Source organism: Neolamprologus multifasciatus, chromosome 9 (assembly GCF_963576455.1).
Source record: "Neolamprologus multifasciatus chromosome 9, fNeoMul1.2, whole genome shotgun sequence".
Lineage (NCBI taxonomy): Eukaryota > Metazoa > Chordata > Actinopteri > Cichliformes > Cichlidae > Neolamprologus > Neolamprologus multifasciatus.
The window spans coordinates 15,266,766-15,283,917 of NC_140447.1; the positions used below are offsets into that span (position 1 = coordinate 15,266,766).

A 17,152-nucleotide genomic window follows, 5' to 3' on the forward strand; every position below is an offset into this window, starting at 1 on the left:
TATATTATTTGTGGTTAACCAGGTATTTAGGACACTGGTAGTAACTCATGAAACTCTTACTGATAAATATTTGTGCAATGACAGCATTTTATTTTATTTATTTTCTTTGGTGATCTGTGAAATTTAGAGGTTGTGTTTGTTTGTCATAAATAGTCGCTGGTCATTGGTTTGTGAAATAGAACTAATATCACCACTAGGTCTCTGTTTAGTGGCTCGAAACTGCATTTATTTTCTTTTTAAATAAAAAAAATAATGTCCTCTCTCTCTCCTTCACAGTAGAAACAGCTGGTATCCGGTGGGGCCACATGGCTTTCATGTGGCCATATGAATGAGTCTGAACTCCTTGATATTTTATCTTTCTTCCTTTGTCCGGTAATTTTAATCCCCTAGAAAAAGTTCCACGCCTGATAAGTTGTTTGGCAGGTTCATAGGATGCAAGTAAGTTTACAGTTGTTTCCTCGCTCTGCTAAGTCCCAGATCCTTCCTCCATAGAGTAGCTTTGCCAGGCTGCTTTCTTTCTCTATCAGGTGTTTAAGCCGGGAAATGAACAAACACTAATGTAGGCGGTGCAGATTAATGCCTTTATGTAATATTGATCTTAAATTTTGATGTTTAAGCTTTAGAGGGAGTCTAAAAAATTTCTTTTAGGTCGATGTGTAGTAGGAAAACGATGTAACCACAAAATAGTGTCATCTTTTTACATCTTCGTTGGATGACTGTGTTGGAGACTGATATGCACTTCTTGGCATGTCCATTGTAAAGACATCAAATTTACAAACATCTATACGGGTCATGCAGATCTTTCGCGCTGATGCCCTTTCCAACCCTCTACCAATCTGAAAACAAAACTATTGTATTCTGTTACATTTTAAACACTTTGCCTTTACTTCCAACTTCCTTCCTCCCTTCCTCTCTCCTTTCTTCTTTCCTCTCCTCCACCCCTACCGTCCCTCCCTCGCTCCCCCTTTTCTAGCAGCCACCCCCATCAGAGGATGCCCCCCCACGGCCCAAATCTGGTAATGTTCAGCAAAGGCTGCAAACACTGCGGATTGCCACGCGCTTTTACTGCGCCATGAAACACGTAAGAGATGTAAGAGAACCAGGGCTCATATACCAGGCATGATCTATTAAATCTATCTTATTATTTTATTTATTTATTTTTGTTCTTTTTGTATGGCCGAATATTTCCGTTTGTTCTCCAGGCTGATCCACTGTTATTTAAATGCCATATTTTTGGCAAACATTTCATCCATTTACAGTCACATTTTGGTCAACTTGTCAGTAAGATTGAGTTTGCCGAGTGATTCATTGTTGTTCCCAGCATTCACTCAGTGGCACCTTTTATTTATTTGAAACACTGGAGAGCAAGAAGCAGTAAAGTAGGACGATTTGTTTTTATACTTCACATTTTGATCTCTCTTCTAAGCCACTAAAGTACTGAAGAAAATGAAAATGTTTGTGTGATAAGGAGAACCTTAGACCTGAAATACTGAAGCGAAACATACTTTTCTGTGCTTGTCTAGTACATAATTTGTTTTGGGGACCATGTTCCATTGTTTTGTAGAAATACTCCAGTATATTGAAGCCCTGCTGGTTTTTAGGTGTTCTGCTTTTAGTACAGAGGCAGCAATATGGCCATTGGGTCTTTAAAAAGGGTTTTGTAGAGCAACTAGTAATCATACAATCATGGAAACCCACATAAAACCAATGAGTGTGTACATAAATGATGTACACACTCATAAAGACACGTTCTGTCCTGAAACATAACAGTGTTAAATGAAGTAAGTGGCTAATTTTGTGTTTACGTCTGAGTGGTTATAATACAGCTGCTGATTTGCTAGTAACTGATACCAAAGTGCTGGATAACAAAAGTGAAATTAGGAAGTCTTCATAGTGTACAGATTAGATGTCACTGATGTAAAAGGTGCACTGTAACAGTGTATAAAGGTATAACAATCAGCAGACAGCAAAACTGCAAGATCCATTTCAAGCCAGCTGACAGGAGAAAAAAGAAACGACATTCGTTTTCAAGGCAGTGGAAAAGTTCACCTGTCATGCAGTTTTGTGAGGCTCATCAACAACCTTTCCTTTTTTTTCCTCCCCTCTCTCAAATAAATCTTCCTCGCTCCCTCAGCAAAGCGCACCCGTCAAGTGTCAGACCCAAATTATTTTAGTCAGTGTAGCTGAGAAAATCAATGAGAGTACAACCGAAAGCATTATTTTTTTGTGACTTGGAGGAGCAAGAAGAAGGAAGGCTTGGACATGGAAATATTACAGTTGAAATGAGCCCACAGAAAGATGGATGAATTGCCAGATTTGGGATGTCTGATCTGGTGACAGGCATCTAAAATGTTTTGGGTTATTTTTGCTCTTTGCAGTCAGCCTCATTTATTTTTATGTCGCATCTATATTCAGTCAAGAAAGTTGTACATTTCATTTATTTATTTATTTTTCATTTGGAGGTCTATGTCTGTATATATATGTGCTCAATTGTCCAATGATGTGAGAAATATTCCTGTAAAGGCGTCTTCTGTATGTATTTGTATGTGTGTGTGCTGTCTGAGTTTGTTCTAGTGCCACAAGGTGTTGTGTGTTGCTGCTCCTCTCCTGCTGCCATAGAAACATTGTAGTAGCTAAACTGCTGCTGCTGCCCTCTTACCTCATTTCCTGCTCTCCTTTTCCTCAGTGACTCAGAACTAGGCCCCTCCCTACCCACGTATCACCTATTCCACCTACAGGCTGCTGGTGGTTTTGCAGCAGCATGGTTGAGGAGAAAATTGATCCCTGTAGACTGACATTTAAATAGGAAATTACTTCCTTCTGCTTCTAGGCTGAATAATAGCAATTAGTCTCAAAGTTAAAGTGGCTTTATAGAATTATTAAAATCAAACAAACATCTTTTTACCTGCAAACCAATATTTGGAATCTGAAAAGCATCCTAGTAGAGCAAGAGTACTTCTGCGAAACTAAGAGAGCGGATGCTTTTCGGACTCTACTCTCGTGCCATAAAAGGACCTTTAGTGGCTTTGAGTTGGATGTTCTTTTTTTCATGACACAAAGTATACGGATCTACCAAATGCATTTAAAATGCTGTACAAATTTCTGTACAATGTGCCATAAAAATGATGATAATACAGACAGTAAATACATTTAAGTGTAAGTGATACGGGAAGTTGTAAACTTAGAGCATCAGGTGGATCTGTACCCTGCTGTGTGCATGTTGCATGCATTGTATTAAACAGTCAAAACATTTAGCTCGAAAAGAGGAAAGCCTTGGTTTGGACAGACAGCTTGTACCCTGTAGCCAACTCGTGTTATGTTACCAGTAGTACTTGTTGTGTTTGGCTGAAGCAGACAGGCTTATCGAACAAACCACAGGCTCAGCGCCTCATGTATGTGAATGGGGTATTTCAACATGCAGGATTGTTAGGCCGATGCAATTACATGCATTCTCAGTATGAGTCATTTCTAAGATTAGAGTTAATCTTTGTAATCGTGCTTTTTGAAATACCCCCTAATGCTTAAAGTTGAGCAAGACTGTGCTATCTTTAAGTCCTGTGTAATGACACATATAATGTCTTGTGAGTATTCTGGGGGGAAAAAACAATGAAGAATACAGATGCTGGTGTTACCGCTTTTTATTTAATATTGTATTCAGGTATGTTCAAGTATAGAATCTGTGTATGATTGGGTGGAGTGATATTTATTGACACTTCCTCATCTACACTTGACTTAAGCACCAAAATTCTGTCTGCACATTTTTGCCCAGGTCTGCTGTATACAGTACCATGCCTTTTGGGTTTGTGTTGTAGTTTTGGCTGTTTCTATCTGGTCACTAATCTCCAATACTAATGGGCAGGCTAAAGAGCTGCCCACCTACAAGGACAATGACTTCATCAACGATGGGCAGAAGATCTACATTAACGAAGAGAACAAGAAAATGTTCCTGGAGAAGCTTAGGAAAGATGTGGAGGTATGTGTTTGACATGATTTTTTTTTTTTTCCTGTCAAATTGTGATTCAGCTTTTGGGCTGTCTGTTGGTCCCATCAGTGGCTTTCCATGCATTAAGTGCTGTATGTAACCAGATGTGAGGTAGCAAGTGATGCTGTAAAAGATTGCACTTGATGTCACCATTCATTCATCACTAGTTCATTTTATATTTTGCTACAAAGTTTTAACTCAACCTCTATTTTTTCCTCTCATCTACTCCTCCATCACCACACATTATTTTACTATCCTGCCTCCATGCACCGTCCTCAGTTCCTGGCCCAACTGAAGCTCATGGACTACAGTCTGCTGGTAGGGATCCACGATGTCGAGCGAGCCGAGCAAGAGGAAGTGGAAAGCGAGGAGAACGAGGCCGAGGAGGAGGGTGAGAGTGACGGAGGAGGCATTGGGACCCCCCCTGACAGTCCCAGCAACACCCTGGATAGTACCAAGCCACTGTCACCTGGAGAGTTCGACCCCACCATCGACGTCTATGCCATTAAAAGCAATGAAAGTGAGTGAGAAATGCAATCCTTGCATTGTGATGGCTGTATGTAATGGGAAAAACAAAACAACAAAGAACTAAGTGCTCCTCCTACTGTCAGCTTTGGTTTTCACTGCATTTATCACATCTGGTATTCAGTCTCTCAAGAAGATTATTTGTGAGAAATTGTACATACATTAAACAGCATCCGCTTTTTTCCCCTCTACAGTTGTATGGCTTCTTATTTAGGGTGCATTTGCTTTAAACTCCAGGTGCTCCCAGGAAAGAGGTTTATTTCATGGCTATCATAGACATCCTGCAGCATTATGATGCCAAGAAGAAAGCTGCGCATGCCGCCAAGACTGTCAAACACGGGGTACGTAGCTGCATAGAGACCCATTATTTCAGTGGCTCAGTTGACAAACAACAAGGTTAAACTTGCCCAGTGATGATGGATGTGTGTGTGTCTCTGCAGGCCGGAGCAGAAATCTCCACGGTGAACCCTGAGCAGTACTCGAAGAGGTTTTACGATTTCATCACCACTATCCTGTCATAGCCTCCATGAGTGACGGGGGCAAAGAGGCACATGGGAAAGGGGAGGGCAAGTGGGGAGTTGGGGTGGACTAGAGAAAGTGATGTAGAGGGAAAGCATCCAGAGGAAGAATTAATAAGGTGATGTGATGGCTTTGTGTCACTCTCCCTTATCCATTCTCCTCACCTCTGTTTGTTTCCCTCTTTCTCTGTCTCTCTTTTCTGTGGGGTGCCACCTGCTGCAGCTAAAAAGAAAAAAAAACATTGTTCGTTTACATTCATCCTGTCCTCTGTTGAATTCTGTTGTTATTTTGGATGATAAAGGCGTTAAAAGGAAGAGTCCCAGTCATTACATTCTTTTTCTGTTTTGTTTTGTTTTTTTGTTTACGGACGTTTATTTGGGAATATGGCTTCTTTTTTTTTTTATTGCCTCTAACACGTCATCCAGCTCCCTGCATTTTTTAATTTTATTTTAATGTCTGTATTTGGTTTTCCCATATGATGTTGAGGGGGAAGGTTGGTGGAAGGGTCTGATGTGGTTAGTGTGAGAACAAGTGGAGGTCCCTCTCAGAGGCGCGAGCAGGGATATAAAGAGGAAGTTTACGTTGAGCCTCGTCTAATGCAATTGCTTCGTATAAGGAAGTAGGAAGCAGTCTTCCAGCAGGCCAACTGCCAGACCCACACCCGAATGCTGATGTACTCGGCCATATAAATTTTCCCATTTAAATTCCTCCTCCAGCACTCGCCCTTTTGACGCCGGCCCCCCTTTCCCCTCTCATTCCTGTGGTTTTGTTGAATTGAGCTTCTGGGTTAACCTCTGGCCACAGACTACTTAACTTCATGTAAATTAACGCTTGCTTTCAGCTCCAGCACTAGCTGCACCTCTGTGTCTGTCAGCACTTTGCTATCTTTCTGATTAAGAACTATTAATGGAGGAACATCGATTGTAAGATAAGAAGAGGAGCTTCTGTTTGCTGTCCACTTTTCAGATACATTTTCTCAGATACTTTTCGATATAGTTAGCAAGTCACGCTTTCTGTTCCATGGCAGCATTGCCCAGAAGCCACGTGTGGCTGTTGTTTCTCAAGAGCGAATCAACTCCGTGTTATGGTGTCTTTGTACAGGGTGTCAGATTGAAACATGAACAGCCCTCAACTTTCTGTTGCCATCAGCACCTTATGAGTCAAATCATAAAACGTTGCACTTTTATTTGTTATAAGAGGTTGTCAGTCTGTTATACGCGCAGCAACAACAAAAAAACAAAACAAAAAGGAACTCGACTTGTTTAGATTTTAATCTTAGAAGCTTGGATTCAAATCCCATCTCCTCCATTTGTCACCTGTGGGCTCTTCTTACAGGGATTGGTTGGGAAACAATTCAATGCAATATTAGGTAAAGTGGGCGAGTTCTGTTAATCCAGCCTTTCTGACCCTATAAGAAGAGCCCACAGGTGCTGCATTGGTGGGATTTTTGATACCAGGCGGTAGTTGTGGTAGCGTGATTGTGTTCAGGGCAAACACAAGACAGTTTACCTCCAGCATCGTACCAGCGCACACCCAGTGGCGGCAGATGGAGTGTGTGTGTCAGTGTTCAAAGGTCGTAAAGGGGGAGATGAAAGGGGAGGAGGGAGTAGTAGATGTAAAGATACGTGTTGTTAAGTCATTAACACCAACAGCATCGTTCTCTAACCTCGGCTGTGAGTCTGTTATTCATCGTTGTCATTATGTCATTATTGTTGACTTTTTTTGTTTGTTTGTTTTTTAAGGTGGATTTCGTGTATTTGAATTTGGTGGATTTATGAATTGACGTGCTAATATTTGTTTCGTTTCTGAGTTTTTTCTTTGTATATTTTGCACAAGAGGAAAGGAACCAAATGTTACGAATACCCAATTAGCTGAAACGATCTTAACAAGGGAAATGCAATATTTACATGTATGTAAGTGAGAAAAGCTGTTTTTGCGCATGATGTCGTCTATCACTTCTGGATAACCAACTAAAACAAGTAAACTCGTCCTTCTTGGCTGTTATAACCCATGCAAAAACGCTTCCATCACAACATATTTGTTTAGATATCATAGATTATATTCACAGTTATTTTTTTACATTGGATTTTAGTCCTGAAAAATGGTTGCATTTAAAAGGAAAATTAAAAAAGGAAAAAAAAGAGAGAGTCACCCTTCAGATTGAATGATAGTGCTGTGGTAAATGAAGAATTATACTGCTTGAATTTAATACAATTTATAGATGTTAGGGGGAAAAAAAGTTAACTCAAATATGCATGTCACAGGACTTCGTTTCCTTTCCCCTTCCTTGTCTGTGTTGTTGGCTGTTCTATTCTCTTTGTGTGTGCTCCCCTCCCTCCACTTTTACCACATTCGTGAGATGTCCAGCATAAAAAAAACAGCCCCTGCCATGCTTTAAATAACTGTTTGTTTTTTTTCATTGTATACACTGTGCAAGATGTGTGCCTTTATACTCCAAATTATTTAATTTTATATTTTGTAATTTTTTTTTAAACAACAGTAAAATGTTATTTTAATATTAGGGTGTTTACTTTGACGTTTTGTTTTCGACTTTTATTTCCGACCTTTCACAACATCTGCATTTAGATTTCTAACCTTTCAATAATTCAGTTAAATAAAACCAATAAATTTTTTTTAACCTACGTTTAAAAAGAAAAAAAAAGCAAGCACCTGTGTAATGTTTGAACACAGTGGGTTGGTTTTGGTTGTGTAAATTTACATTCCCAGGCATCCTTTTCCTTCTCCTCAAACTGGAGATGCTGTTTGTGTCTGTTGTTGGTTCATGCTGGTCCTGCCTTTATAATTAAAAAAAAAATTAAAATAGGAGGGAATATAGTGTGCGTGTGTGGAAGTGCATTGTGGAGTGTGTTTTTTGTGACCTTTTTTTTGTATATTTACCCACCAGTCACATGTGCATTTCCAGATGTGATTTTTTAAGTGTTTTTCCCAGATTCCACTTCAGTGTATTCATTAGTGAAACCAGCTTCTGTTCTGTCCGTGTAACTCAGATCACCTGCTTGTTGTCAAGGAGGTTATCAGCTGATAGTTCATCCTGTGTCAGTGATTAGTGAATATTCTTTTTGTGTTGTTTCACTGTAAATGGGCTGTTTTGTTTCTGTTGTCGTGTAGCTCCTACTGTACATAGGACGTGTCGAAAAAGAACATGTGGAAACGAGGGAGCTGATTGGGCCCCAGAGATCTCCTTGTGTAAGTGTAGGAAGCAGGGCGGTGAATTGTGAGGAGGGTTTTTGTTTTGCTTTGGAAAAGAAACGGTGAACTTCACCGTCAAATTAAAAACGGTAACACCCACGCCCTGCAACTGTACCGTGAAATGAATAGTCCCTGCTTTTGTGACTTCTTTTGTGAATGAATGAACTTCTCCCAGTATCCGCCACCCACCCGTCGACCTGCTGCTACCGTTAACTTGCCAAAAGCATCTTCCAGCAAGCAGAGCTACCCCACATGAGCTTGAAGAACATTGTGTGTTGTATAATGTGTTTGTCTGTTTGTTTCAACTTTTTTGTTGTTGTTTTCCTTTTGTGGTAGATGGAGTGAGGTGTGCAGCACTCATATGTGAACATGTCCAAAGTTATGGGAAACAGCCCAGCGTTCATGAGGGTTTATCAAGTTTTAAGGGAATTAAAAATGCAAAACCAGGAAAAAAAGAGGTGGGATACCAGTTTTTGTTTTTTGAGCTTTGTGGACAAATGCAAACTTTTAAGTCCTCGGAAACAGTCACGTCCATTCATTTAGTATGCAGATGTCAAGTCAAACAGCAGCCCACCCCTGCAGGGTGTGTTTTGGTTTCACGACGGCAGCGAATCCTTTCAGACTTGAGAAGTGGTTCAAGCGTTGCTCTGTGTGTATGTGTGAGTGCGTGTTTGTTTTATTGCTGTCTGACATTGGTCAGTGAGAGTCCTCTTTCAGTGGCAGAGAGGCCAAAACTGATGTTGTATGTTTATTGTTATTCACATTTAATGATGACAATGGTGATGATGATAATAATAATAATAATAATAATACACTCCATTCCATAAGCGCACTCAAACATATTAAAGCACTGGTCCTGCTTAACTCAAAGTCTGCTGTGAATTGTTTATTTTCTGTGTCTCTCTTTTTAAACTCTTCAGGATTGTCTGGATAAGATGGCACAAGATATGCCACAAAATGTAATACTCACTGTGTGCAGAGGACAAAAAAACCCATTCAAGCTACTGTATGAGAAATGTTCCCAATAATTAATATTAGTTAACAACACTTAAAATATCTGTTTGTTTTTGGGGGGGGATTCATTTTTTCAATATGATTAATTTAATTATTTCTAAAATGGAAATTCCACTCCATTTAGAATAAATGAAGTGGCATAACATTTTTAATAGCTTTTATTTATTTATTTTGATAACTTGAAGTAGAATTTAAGGGATCTCACCAAATTCTCCACACACACGCAAAAACAACAACGCAAACATCTGAAAGTTGCGCAGCTGTTCCAACATGTCTGCTTTTTCCACTTAACTGCTTAAATATTTGGCACTGCTAATTCAACAGGGAGCTGAGCCTTATTAAAAGTATTGGGTTGTGACATTTTAACAGTGACTAAATATATTAAAATCGTGACATTTGGCTAATTATTGCGCTGTTTCCTCGTAAACCAGAGCGCACTTCAAAGTTTTCCACTGAAATACAAAAAAAAAAAAACAAAAGAAAAAAAAGTGTTAAAGATGAATGCGCGTACACGGCTCGCGGCCGTGTGAACAAACGCTTCTCTCGTACCGGGTCGTTTTCATCAGCCAACAGCTTATTATTTTTTATACATAATAATAAAAAAAAAAAACATTTTTTAAAAAAAAAAAAAGCTCGTCACCATCAGTTCGATCGTACGCTCGGTATACCATCATTAAGTTTGGAAACCCTGGTGAACATGTCACCTCTCTTTAAAACAGCCTATATTAATACGGAAATATATATATATATACTAATGAACCATCAGCGGCATGTACTCGTATTACAAGTCTTTGGATCAGTATAACTATATCCAACTTTAAAGTTTTTAATTATTATTATTGTACGTGTCAGTTTCGTACAGTAGTTTAAGGGGAACGAACGCATAAAATTAAAACACTTTGCCTCTGGTCGTCCTGTGGCTTTGGATGAAGGTTTCACTCTTTTCAGTACGAGAATCCAATGAGGAAGAAACACGGCAGCTTATGTTTTCAAACATTTCTCTAATTCGTGCTTCATGCTTCTTTAACCTGTAACCTCTACAGCATGTTTATTATTCACACGGAACTGCAAGTGGTTCAAAACCCAAATAAATAAATACAAATTTAAAAACAAGAAATAGAAAACGATCAGTGCACTAAGAAGAGAACAGCGTTTGGTCTACAATCATTCTGTACAATTCACGTGACGCTACAGGCGATCAAATGCGTCCTGTCGCGAGCACACGTCTTTATTTTTTTTAATAAGAGAGTGTGTCGGCAGCTGCTGTCGTGATGCGTCCAGACCCGTGCAGCGGTAAGAAGCCGGGGCTGACCCGCACCGTCCCTTCAGTGCGGGAAACCCAGCACACAATAAACAAAGAGCGACTCGCCATGTGCGCCGCAGCTGCTGCACGCACACGCGCGCAGCTGAAGTGCAGCGGCATTCACAACCGCCAGGGGGCAGACTGAGCCCTGCAGAGCTCAGCAGCGGGTGAGCACACGCCAGGTGAATTCATTGTCATGTTTTTCTCTTTTCTTTTAATGCATTTATTTATTTCGTTGCTTTTCTGCATTATCTGACGTAATAAAAAGCACCGATGGACACGAGCTTTTATATAAGAGCCATCTGTTTCCCGCCATGAGCCGAGTAAAGAAATAAGCTGTAACATGTCTCTATCCAAGAGTATGACTTTGATGTCTCTGTCTCAGGAGCGGAGGAGCTTAGACGGGGGGCTGAGTCAGATCCATGTGTCAGCGAGCACGCAGCCTAATTAAATCTCTACCACCTGCTGCTGTGTCACTGAACCTGACCTTTGACCTCTCTGTGCAGAACAGAAACACTTCCAACTACATGAAATGTCACGGTGGCTGCGGATGCACTGTTAGACTGCAGAAGCAGGTGTAGCATCTAAAGAGAACATTCTAGCCTGGATGCTGTCTTTTTATTGGATATTCGGCCTTTTAATTTAACAGCTGGCATGAAAACATTTGGGGGAAAACAAAAGGAAAAGAAAAACATTTGTAAAGGCACAGTATATCTTCACATTAATATGGACACCGGATGTGTGCTGTGAGCCAATGTCAGGCCGGCTGGTAGTCATCTAATCGCTCAAGCAAGGCCTCCGAGTAGCCGGGAGAGTAGTACCTGAAACACAAATGACACATACTGTAAATGCCACTGAAGAATCTCCAAAATATAACCTCCATTTTTGTTCATTTTCAAGCTTTTCATTTAGTCACATTTTTTCTAAAAACATGATATATGGTCAGATGATCTTCTGTGGATAACAAGGTTCGGAAATCAAAAAGTATACTCCAGCATGCACGAGCGTGTCTGCTGGGAGGAACACAGTACCTCACTATCTCCTCAGGGAAACAGCCATTGATGGCATTGATGTATTCCTGGAGGGGAGACCCGGGCTCAGCCTCGATCTCTTGGACTTTCTTCAGTCCACCACTGGTCACAAAGAGGCGGCGTGCTTTGCTGTCGTGAGGCAGCACCTTTGAGGAAAGGACTGGCATGAAAAACAGTCTTGAACTAAATGACACCAAAAAAAAAGACGTATAAAAATTGATCAAATTATGGTCCTGCTTGTAGAGTTACCTTGCTGAACTGACAGACCACATGTTTAAGGATGTTGCTTGGAGCTTCATAGAGGAGGGGCTCCAGACTTGGCAGGTAAGTACACTTCTGCAGAACACTCTTCAGAGCTTTTTTACTCTAAAAGTGCACAAGAAGGGAAAGTCCTTCACATCTGATCCTACTCAGAGACATTATAGGAGAGAGACACTAGACTCAACGAGTCCTTAAAAACTGCAAAGACTGGGACAGAAGTGTAACTTCCAAGTGGAAAAAGCTTGATGTTGATGTCCAAAACCAATCAAATAAATAGTTATTTTGAATAACTTCCCAGCTAACTTTTGATTTTAGATACTTTGCATGGCTGAAAAAAGGCTCCTCAATTCTATCCTATTCTCTTTTAGTGCAGCTGAGAGTGTACCGAAGGTGTACTTCTGTCGCTGATAACAGGGCCTTTGACTGTAATTAGTTTTTTTAAAAGTCATGTAAACATAAAAAATCATAAGCAAACACTTGTGACTTTGTGCTGTAAGAAAAAAGGCTGATTCTCTGGATGCTCAGAGGAAACGCTCACTTTGGTCTGCAGGTCCTCAGAGCTGCTGGCATTCATGTAAAGCTCCAGTATTTTGGACAGCAGGTTAGCTGTGGACACTGCCTTGGCGTGCTCAGGGGTGTGATGCCCTATCTGGCCCACTGACCAGACTGTGGCCGCCTTGATGTGATCTTCAGACTCCTCCGACAGACATAGGGTCAGCTGGGGCACCCCCTGCAGGACAGGAGGGCACACAGCACAACAGGGTCGCCTCAGTTAACATGACCTACATAGCAAGCATGAAGAAACATCACTGGCTTTAGTGGCTGGATTAGCTGTCACATAAAGAGTTATTACCACCTTAGAAACAATGACAGCCATGGCAAGGCTTTCACTGTGAGCTGCCACATATCCCAGCATCATAATGCCAGGCAAACGCACGTTTCCATGGCAATTGCCCAGGTAGTCAATCACTGCTTCCAAGCCCCCACAGTTCACAATCACCTGGGCCAGCTGGGAAAACAAACACGCATGCAGGCACTTGACTGTGCGTCTCTTTTGTGTGCGTTTGTGCCTGCAAATGTGAGTGCGCGCCGTACCTCTGGAGTGTGTTTCACCACCTCCCTCATTAGGGTGACGACATTTTTCTTGACGTACTCATCTGGATCTCTGAGACAGGATATGGCTGCGGGGAAGATCTCAGCTTCTATCACCAACTCTGCCAGGCTCACGGAGTGCTTGCTGATCTGAGTGAGGGCAGCGAACACCTGCCTCTAGATGGAGACAAAAAAGATGCCTGAATATTTTCAGAGATCATTTAGAGTGTTGAAAATTAGATTGAGTCAATACTGCATGTTCTCCATTAAATTTACAGCATCTTTTTCTTCTGGTAATTTTGTTTTATTAATAAGAAATTAGAACATAATGTGTAACTCCGTCTGAAAGTGAAAACCTATCAAAATTCTAAGCATGTTACTTTTTTAACAGTGATTGGTTTCAGAAAGTGTCCTTATAAAAAAATTATTTTCATATTTTACACAATACTTTTTTTTCAACATTTAAGCTTCGCAGATTTTAAAACACTGATCATTTATAAGCTTTAACTGAATTTTGTACAATCATAATTTGTGCTCAACAGGTCTGCACTGAATAAGGTTTCCTGTTAAGTATTCACGGTGAAAGATATTTTCATGCCAACATTTCAAAGTAAAATTCTGCAGGAATATTTTAGTAAGTCAGAAATAATAAATTATCTCAGGACAGGATAACACTTTTTGAAATGTGAATCAATGGAGTTGCTAAGTAGCACCAAAAAAAGAACAACTCCTTGCGTTTTTTTGTACAAATAAAAAAATTCTTATAGTACACACTAACATACATACTTTTTTTCAATAATACTACCCACACCCCTAATAATAATTGTTTATCATTTACACCAAAATATTCCAAAAATATTCATTACATAAAAAAGATTAATGTAAATTAGAATATGGAAATCCTTACTTTTATACTCCAAAAGTATTCAGTGATCAAAAATATTTAGAATATGATTTGTTCTCTTTAAAACTGCCACTTGTTAGGTCCTCATTCTACTCTTCCTACATTTTAAAAATAATTAGGGACGGATAAGTATTTTAAGTACTGAAAAGTACACCTTAAATTTAGATAAATTGTGTAGTAAGTGTTGGAAAATCACACTGCACATTGCTAATGTACCCATGTCTAGATGACATATTTTAGCATAAAAATCATTAATATTCTGAGGCTTTTACACTTTATGTTTTGACTGCTTTTTTATTTATTGTGTTTCTTTTAAACATTTAACAAAAAAAAAACAAATAAGTTATTTAACAGATTACAAATTACTGTGTAAAAATAATAAATTAATGTATTTAAATAAGGCTGGCGTTTCTTTGATTCGCATTTTGACACATGTTAACCTGAGCTAAAGCATCGGCTGTTCTGACGAGACATCGAAACAGTCATTAGGGCCTCACCTTGAGCTTGGTGTCTGGGCTGAGGATCATCTGTGCCAGGTGTGCGATGGCTCCAGTGTCCACCACAGTCTGTGCCAGCTCTGGCGTGTGTTTGGAGATGTCACTGAGAGTGGAGGCTGCGATGCGTTTGATGGCCATCTCTGGCTCCAGAAGACTCAAGACCAGCAGGGGAACGGCACCCGCGTCCACCACTGACTGAGACAAGGCTGCATGGGAGAGGAGGAAAAGGCGGTGAACACATACACACGCAAAAAACTGTTAAACAAAGAATGATGTTAGAAAAATGTAGTAAATCATAAAGTGTTGCATGCTCGAACTATGAAATCACTCCATGAAGTCATTCTCTATCAGCTTCTTGATGAGTGTACCCTCCTAACCCGCATTGTGTCGTGCAATGTTGCCCAAAGCCCAGGCAGCAGCCTCCTTCACCCCGGGGTCAAACTCCTCCAGGCACAGAACCAGAGCGTCCACCCCCCTGCAGGCCACCACAGCCTGCGACAGCTCTGGGGAGTGTTTGGCTACTGCACGCAGAACAAATGCTGCTGCCTTCTTATAGAACCTCTGCACACAAACATACACAGACACCTGCATCAGTTTTTAAAATGATCTGCACTCTTCAATTAAACTGTCATCTTACGTAAATCATATTAAATATTTTACATTTTTGCTGCTTGGGTTTCTCTAAAAATGTCCAGAAATATGACTTCTGTGCTCTGAAGCTTTCCTACAAAGTATGTAAATAAAATAATATATACAGCCACACGACAATTTAAAATAAAAACTTGACCCCTGCAGTGAGGGGATGTGTTAATTCTGTTGGGCTTCCTGATCAGTATTTTGCTGTGGGGTGGGGTTTGGGTCCACTTGCTCCCCTACAAAGAAATCACCGCAAATCAATACAAAAAATGTTCTAAAATGATCTCTTTTTACCCCATGATGAAACATTGCAATTCCTTTCCCATGATTCCCATGCTGTGGCTTACAAAATCACTAGATCCTGGGAGATTTTGGAAAAGGCGTGTTTTTTTCTGCTCCGTGAGCTACCACAGAAATCTCACTCTGATATTTATTTTTGAGCTTTTAAGGAGGCCCCAGGTTGGTCTCTGTAAACAGATGGTATGTTGGGGGTTGTCACCCCACTTTTAAACGCTGCAAAGCACTGTGATCTTATTTTCTACTTGTTTTAGATGAGGGCTTTTTGTGTGTTTGGTTTTACTTTTGTCATATTTGACAAATACAATAACAACACATTTTAATATTAAGAAAACAAGAAAAAAAACTGCATTCTGAGCCTCTGAGTGGGCTGACAGCAAAAAGAAAGATGAAACAAAGGTCTGCTTGCTCTTAGGTTTTGAAGTAGCCCCCAGGCGGCCAAGTTACCTCAACACACATTCTCACATTCAAATGGCTGACCCTGAGGTCCTAAAGGGTGACAGCCTCTGACTGCCTCTTTCCTCTCTCTCTCGCTCTCTTTCACACACACACACAAACAGATCAAAACTGGAAAATCAAACTGAAGTAGAAAATTGTCAGGAGGATTGGATGCTCACATTCTGCGAGACCATGGAATGGGCCAGCTGTGGCAAGATGTCTTCCTTCACCACAGCCTCTGCGAGGTCCTCACTGTTGTCTGCCAGGCGGCCCAGAGCCAAAGCTGCCGTATGCTGGATACTGGGGACAACATCAAGCAACAAGGGGCGCAGCAGGGACATCACACCTGCAGGAAAACAGAGGTGAGGAGAGGAGGGGGCAGGAGCACAGCTGGGCTGGACTCTTGTTTGTTTATCGCCCACTTTGTCCCTGAAAGAGGAAACCAGCAGATGTTGCGCTTAAACCACAGAAGCACGTTTAAGCTTGATATTTTATTTAATATTACGTTCTAGTATCAGCTGATGTTTGCTGGAGCCACAGCCGTAAAGGTGCTGGTCATGATATCGGTTTGGATATGTTGTGAGAAGGGAAACATGAAGATGAAACCAGGACAGGAGCTGAACAGGTGATGGAGAAACAGGTTTACCTTTTAGGTGACATGAATGAGTTGAAGGGAAGTTATGAACTGTTTCTGAGAGACAACACCAGGATCATTTTCTACGTAGCTGACAGTTGGTAACTTTTGCCAGGGGGCCAGGTAGGACATTAACAGGGAAAGGGGGGCAAGAAAAAATACTTTTCTTTCTTATTCTCATTTCAAATGTCTCGCTTTTAATAAATAATTATCTGAATCTTTCAACCAAAGTGGTCATCTGATGTAAAATGTATAGAAATCATACATATATACCAACAAGACAGTGTACATCACTGTCACAACAGCATTTGTTTTCAAAGGTTTTATGGCTTTTCTTATAACACCTGGTGGGCCGGTCTCTAGTCGATTTTTTTGTCCCAGTCCAACCCTGGCAAGGAGTGAGTAAAGGAAGCAGATGTCGGCTGTCTTACCTGCATTTTGCAGTAGTTCTATATTTTGTTGCCTGTTCGCGAGATCAGCGACAGTTTGCACAAACTGCATCCTCGCTTTCTGATATTGTTCGAAAACTGCAGAGAACAGAAGTGACAGAACAGACGGAAGACGTGAAAACAGTGGAGTGAAATATCCGCTCGGCCTCATCACTACACCTCATGAAGTTCACCTTGAACGAGGCGCTGCGACATTGTGGTGTAATGTGCGGTATTGATGGATACCGCGTCCTCTCACACTTTTTACTCCGTTATCTTCCTCCTTCCAACGAAACACGGTGCTATTTTTCAAGGTCTGGTCCTCAACAGGTAGTGTTGTGATTACCGGTCGCCACGGCAACAGACGGGACGCAGTGTGTC

The 17,152-nt window shown here is 40.7% G+C and overlaps 2 protein-coding genes across 4 annotated transcripts in view; one reads left to right on the forward strand and one right to left on the reverse strand.

The window, feature by feature from the left end:
• Positions 1-9,106, forward strand: part of pip4k2aa (phosphatidylinositol-5-phosphate 4-kinase, type II, alpha a) — a 28,394-nt gene extending 19,288 nt beyond the window's left edge. The window contains exons 7-11 of one of the 3 annotated variants that reach the window (XM_085172800.1): positions 974-1,090; positions 3,860-3,973; positions 4,262-4,502; positions 4,745-4,848; positions 4,948-9,106. In XM_085172800.1, the coding sequence (XP_085028926.1) occupies positions 974-1,090; positions 3,860-3,973; positions 4,262-4,502; positions 4,745-4,848; positions 4,948-5,028 (657 nt within the window). In that variant the 3' untranslated portion in view covers positions 5,029-9,106. The remainder of the gene's footprint in view (positions 1-973; positions 1,091-3,859; positions 3,974-4,261; positions 4,503-4,744; positions 4,849-4,947) is intronic. The other 2 variants (XM_085172801.1, XM_085172802.1) reach the window with 2 other exon arrangements.
• Positions 9,107-9,875: 769 nt separating this feature from the next.
• Positions 9,876-17,152, reverse strand: spag6 (sperm associated antigen 6). Its single transcript, XM_085172799.1, has 11 exons — positions 16,966-17,152; positions 16,775-16,870; positions 15,889-16,055; positions 14,716-14,899; positions 14,339-14,544; positions 12,941-13,114; positions 12,702-12,854; positions 12,384-12,575; positions 11,834-11,950; positions 11,585-11,730; positions 9,876-11,374 (listed from the first exon to the last, which is right to left on the reverse strand). Exons 1-11 carry the CDS (start codon positions 16,985-16,987, stop codon positions 11,311-11,313), a joined length of 1,521 nt encoding a protein of 506 aa, XP_085028925.1. The 5' UTR covers positions 16,988-17,152; the 3' UTR covers positions 9,876-11,310.